The sequence below is a fragment of the Entelurus aequoreus genome, linkage group LG13 (assembly GCF_033978785.1).
Source record: "Entelurus aequoreus isolate RoL-2023_Sb linkage group LG13, RoL_Eaeq_v1.1, whole genome shotgun sequence".
Classification (NCBI taxonomy): domain Eukaryota; kingdom Metazoa; phylum Chordata; class Actinopteri; order Syngnathiformes; family Syngnathidae; genus Entelurus; species Entelurus aequoreus.
In genome coordinates this window covers 3,875,169-3,881,168 of record NC_084743.1, presented here as the reverse complement: position 1 = coordinate 3,881,168, position 6,000 = coordinate 3,875,169, and the positions used below count along the sequence as shown (strand labels likewise).

At 26.3% G+C, this 6,000-nt stretch overlaps 1 protein-coding gene across 1 annotated transcript in view; it reads right to left on the bottom strand.

Moving 5' to 3' along the window:
* Positions 1–6,000, bottom strand: part of LOC133663069 (uncharacterized) — a 28,338-nt gene that overhangs the window by 11,393 nt on the left and 10,945 nt on the right. Inside the window, exon 6 of the mRNA XM_062067260.1 lies at positions 412–522. Within this exon, the coding sequence (XP_061923244.1) occupies positions 412–522 (111 nt within the window). The remainder of the gene's footprint in view (positions 1–411; positions 523–6,000) is intronic.

Below are 6,000 nucleotides of genomic sequence, written 5' to 3'. Positions count from 1 at the left end.
TTAGAAGAGATTAAGGGCACGGATAGCAGGCCCCTCAAAATGTTTCTTTTTTAAATGTTGCAATAAAAAAATAGATAGCATCATTTATTAACACACCCAAAAGTACCGAGAATTGGTACTATTGAGTTCTGCTATCGATTTCCAGGTAAAAGGAATTGGTACCGTATCGGTTCAAATGTGAACGCCACCGATGCCCACATTATCATGATATGACCATAGTATCAAAAGCTCTATAGTCAACCATATTTATATCATTTATATCTTATAACATCTATACTGTGCAACCTTTGTTACCGGTTATCGATATCGGTCCTGAGAAGCAGAAAGTTATCAGAATCGGCTTGAGAAAAAAATATTGTGCATCCTTATCTGCTACACATGTAGTTGTAATGCTTCCTTACTGTTACTTACCTAATATTTGGCGTCGTTTATAAATCCCAATGAGCACCCCAACAATGAGCACCACAGCAAAGATCACGCCGATCACAACCGGAATATAACCGGTTGTGGGATCTGGATCACCTTTGGGAGACATCACATTGTATATCAGAAAAAGAAGTCCTGGGGGAAGACTTTGATGCAAACATCACCTATTTCACTTTTGATCGTCCAAAATGATGCTATTGAATGGAGGCAAGTCAAACACTTGGGCCAGGCGGAAAACCGGCCTGTGCCTTTGCACCGCCCACAAGCTCATTGATTGGCTTTATGCCGAGCGAGACGGAGGTTTGTGGGTTCGATTCCTGCCACAATCATTTATACCAGTTCTAATTATGGATAGCCCACCATTGTTTTCTGCACAGATATTTATTAAAAAACACCAATTATGTTTGCTTCAATTTGCTCAATATATTGGGACTTTGTGTCAAAGATGACAACTTCAAAGCATACTTACACAACAATAACTATCATCTTTTATTTTTGCTCTAGTTTTAGTTTCCACTTTGTACCTTTTTTTGTTAAGGCTTGGATGTTTCTGTAAACAATTGCACTTCAACGGCTATTATAATCACAACTATTTCAACCTTGTGTTATCGTCATTAGGAGTATTTTGCCGCAGTGTTGGAGGTACCAAAAAAAATCAATTCCTTTATTTAATCCGATTCATCATTGAGTTTTGTTTTGTATTGTATTTCTAATAAATATTGTATTTCTAAGTCTTCTCATCACTAGAATATATCCTTGTTGGTACGGGTCCTCCAAAAAACTTCTACAATTTTATTACCATTAAAAATGGAGTTATAATTTTCAAGAATCGATTTAAAAATTATATATATATATATATATATATATATATATATATATATATATATATATATATATATATATATATATATATATATATATATATATATATATATATATATATATATATATATATAATTTTTTAGTAAAAACATTTTTTAACAACAATTATTGATATTATTATAAATGTTTTGTTCTTTTTCATTATTGTATTTCTAATAAAAATTGTATTTTTGTGTCTTTTGAATGACTTTGTACATGACTGCACTTTTATAACAATAAAAATAAATTTTATATATATATATATGTATGTATTAATGAAATGTACAAATTCATTCAAAAGACACACAAATACAATTTTTATTAGAAATATATATATATATATATATATATATATATATATATATATATATATATATATATATATATATATATATATATATATATAATTTTTTAGTAAAAACATTTTTTAACAACAATTATTGATATTATTATAAATGTTTTGTTCTTTTTCATTATTGTATTTCTAATAAAAATTGTATTTTTGTGTCTTTTGAATGACTTTGTACATGACTGCACTTTTATAACAATAAAAATAAATTTTATATATATATATATGTATGTATTAATGAAATGTACAAATTCATTCAAAAGACACACAAATACAATTTTTATTAGAAATATATATATATATATATATATATATATATATATATATATAAATATATATATATATATATATATATATATATATATAATTTATTTTTATTTTTATAAAAGTGCAGAAATGTACAAAGTCATTCAAAAGACACACAAATACAATTTTTATTAGAAATACAATAATTAAAAAGAACAAAAAATGTATAATAATAATATCAATAATTGTTGTTAAAAAGAAATTACTAAAAAATTATACATATATATACATATATTATTTTTTTTGGTTAAGAAAAAAGTTTGGATTAAATTTTTTTTTACAAATATTATTGATATTATTATTATACATTTTTGGTTATTTTTTCAGTATTGTATTTCTATTAAAAATTGTATTTGTGTGTCTTTTTAATGACTGCGCATTTCTGCACTATTATGGCTATTGTGTAATCCTACATTGTCATAACTATTGCATGTAATTAATGTTACAATAATTTAAAAGTATGAAATATCTTGAACACGGTGTATGTATGACAAAGCCGTTTTTGAAATATACTAATGGGGGCTCATTAAACAAACTATTAATTGTATTTGTTGGTAAAAATGCAGTGACTTTTTTAACCCAGCAGATGGCGCCAACCACCATATAAATAACAGTGATGGACAGTATCATTTACACATCACTAGAATGGACAAGCGGTAAAAAATGGATGGATGGATAGAATAACTCCTTGTTGGGTAGAGGTGCTCAAAAAAAAAATTTCAAAAAAGAAAAAACATTTTAGTTAAGAATCAATATTTGGATTAAAACATTAATCAACTATAATTGGTTTTCCTTTTTTCCCCCAATATTGTATTTCTAATAAGTATTGTATTTGTATGGCTTATCAATTGCTTTGTACATTTTTATCCTAAATATAGTAAAGATGGGATTGGGTTAGAGTTGCTCTATTTTTTTCAGTTTAGCTTATTTATTCCATTCATTAAAAAAATCAAACAAAAGAATACAATTATTTAAAAAAAATCAACATAACATTAAAGTCAAATGTGAATGAAAAGGAGCATAAAGAAGTTAGAAATGTATGATCTCTGCACCCTATTTTCACAAATATAACAATTACAAATAAAAACATTTAAATACATTTATTAACATTACGAGATTTAAAAAAATATGTTTTTAGGCCAAACTGCACAAATACAGTGGTGGTGAAAAGTGTACATACACGTGTAAAGAACATCATGTCTTGAGTTTACAATCATTTCTAAAACTCTTATTTTTGTTGTGATGTAGTGATTGGAGCACATACTTGTTGCTCACAAAAAACATTCATGAAGTTTGCTTCTTTTATTAATTTATTATGGCTCTACTGAAAATGTGCTGGGTCAAAAGTATACATACAGCAATGTTAATATTTGCTTACATGTCGCTTGGCAAGTTTACCTGCCAAAGGACATGTTTTCATGTGACATTGGGACCATGGTTTATGTCCTAACTTGTTCACACCCCCTCATATGGAAGGTACTTTTCCTTCTTCATGGCGTGACATTGCCAACTTCACTGGTTGTGGGTTTTGTATATTTTGCCTTCTTTTTACCTTCTTTTACTTTCTTTCTACTTGTTTTTTTTTAACTTTATTCTAAGTACTTTTTACCTTATTTTTAATTCCTTTACTTACATTTTACCTACTTTATCTTCTTTTTACCTTATTTTACCATCTTTTACCTTATTTTACTTACTTTTTGCCTCAATTTTACCTTATTTTACATACATTTAACCTTCCTTTTCCTTTTTTTGCGTTCTTTTTAAAAACTTTTTTCTTACTACTTTTTACCTTCTTTTTACTTTTACTTACCAGTACTTTCAACTTCTATTTACATTATCTTACCTTCTTTTCCTTACCTTTTACCTTCTATCTTATTTTTACCTTTTTACATTTTTTACCTTATTTTACTCATGAATACCTTTCTTTGCCTGTTTTTTGTTTTTTTTACTTATTTTTGCCTTCTTTTACTTTTTTTTTACTTTTTTTTTAGCTTTGTTAAAACTTTTTTCTTATTACTTTTGACCTTCTTTTTACAATATCTTACCTTCTTATCTTTTTACCTTCTTTTACAGTCTTTTACCATATTTTACTTACTTTTTGCCGTTTTTGCTTACCTTTCGCCTTCTTTTTACCTTCTTTCTACTTGTTTTTTTAAACTTTATTCTAACTACTTTTTACCTTATTTTTAATTCCTTTACTTACATTTTACCTACTTTATCTTCTTTTTACCTTATTTTACCATCTTTTACCTTATTTTACTTACTTTTTGCCTCAATTTTACCTTATTTTACATACATTTAACCTTCCTTTTCCTTTTTTTGCGTTCTTTTACTTTCTTTTTAAAAACTTTTTTCTTACTACTTTTTACCTTCTTTTTACTTTTACTTACCAGTACGTTCAAATTCTACCTTCTTTTCCTTACCTTTTACCTTCTATCTTATTTTTACCTTTTTACATTTTTTACCTTATTTTACTCATGAATACCTTTTTTTACCTGTTTTTTTTTTTTACTTATTTTTGCCTTCTTTTACTTTTTTTTGACTTTTTTTTTAGCTTTGTTAAAACTTTTTTCTTATCACTTTTGACCTTCTTTTTACAATATCTTACCTTCTTATCTTTTTACCTTCTTTTACAGTCTTTTACCATATTTTACTTACTTTTTGCTGTTTTTGCTTACCTTTCGCCTTCTTTTTACCTTCTTTCTACTTGTTTTTAGTAAACTTTATTCTAACTACTTTTTACCTTATTTTTAATTCCTTTGCTTACATTTTACCTACTTTATCTTCTTTTTACCTTATTTTAACATCTTTTACCTTATTTTACTTACTTTTTGCCTCAATTTTACCTTATTTTACATACATTTAACCTTCCTTTTCCTTTTTTTGTGTTCTTTTACTTTCTTTTAAAAAACTTTTTTCTTACTACTTTTTACCTTCTTTTTACTTTTACTTACCAGTACTTTCAACTTCTATTTACATTATCTTACCTTCTTTTCCTTACCTTTTACCTTCTATCTTATTTTTACCTTTTTACATTTTTTACCTTATTTTACTCATGAATACCTTTTTTTTACCTGTTTTTTTTTTTAACTTATTTTTGCCTTCTTTTACTTTTTTTTGACTTTTTTTTTTAGCTTTGTTAAAACTTTTTTCTTATTACTTTTGACATTCTTTTTACAATATCTTACCTTCTTATCTTTTTACCTTCTTTTACAGTCTTACCATATTTTACTTACTTTTTGCCGTTTTTGCTTACCTTTTGCCTTCTTTTACTTTCTTTCTACTTGTTTTTTTTTTACTTTATTCTAACTACTTTTTACCTTATTTTTAATTCCTTTACTTACATTTTACCTACTTTATCTTCTTTTTACCTTATTTTACCATCTTTTACCTTATTTTACTTACTTTTTGCCTCAATTTTACCTTATTTTACATACATTTAACCTTCCTTTTCCTTTTTTTGCGTTCTTTTACTTTCTTTTTAAAAACTTTTTTCTTACTACTTTTTACCTTCTTTTTACTTTTACTTACCAGTACTTTCAACTTCTGTTTACATTATCTTACCGTCTTTTCCTTACCTTTTACCTTCTATCTTATTTTTACCTTTTTAAATTTTTTACCTTATTTTACTCATGAATACCTTTTTTTACCTGTTTTTTTTTTTTTTTACTTATTTTTGCCTTCTTTTACGTTTTTTTGACTTTTTTTTTTAGCTTTGTTAAAACTTTTTTCTTATTACTTTTGACCTTCTTTTTACAATATCTTACCTTCTTATCTTTTTACCTTCTTTTACAGTCTTTTACCATATTTTACGTACTTTTTGCCGTTTTTGCTTACCTTTTGCCTTCTTTTTATTAAATTTTTTGCTTTACTTTCTTTTAAAACATTTTTTTACTTTTTTCCTTCTTTTTACTCCTTTTAATATTTGCTTACATGTCCCTTGGGAAGTTTACCTGCAATAAGGCGCTTCTGGTAGCCATCCACAAGGTTCTGCTTGCATTTTTGACCACTAAATTGGTGCAGTTCAGCTAAATGTGTTGCTTTTCTGACATGGACTT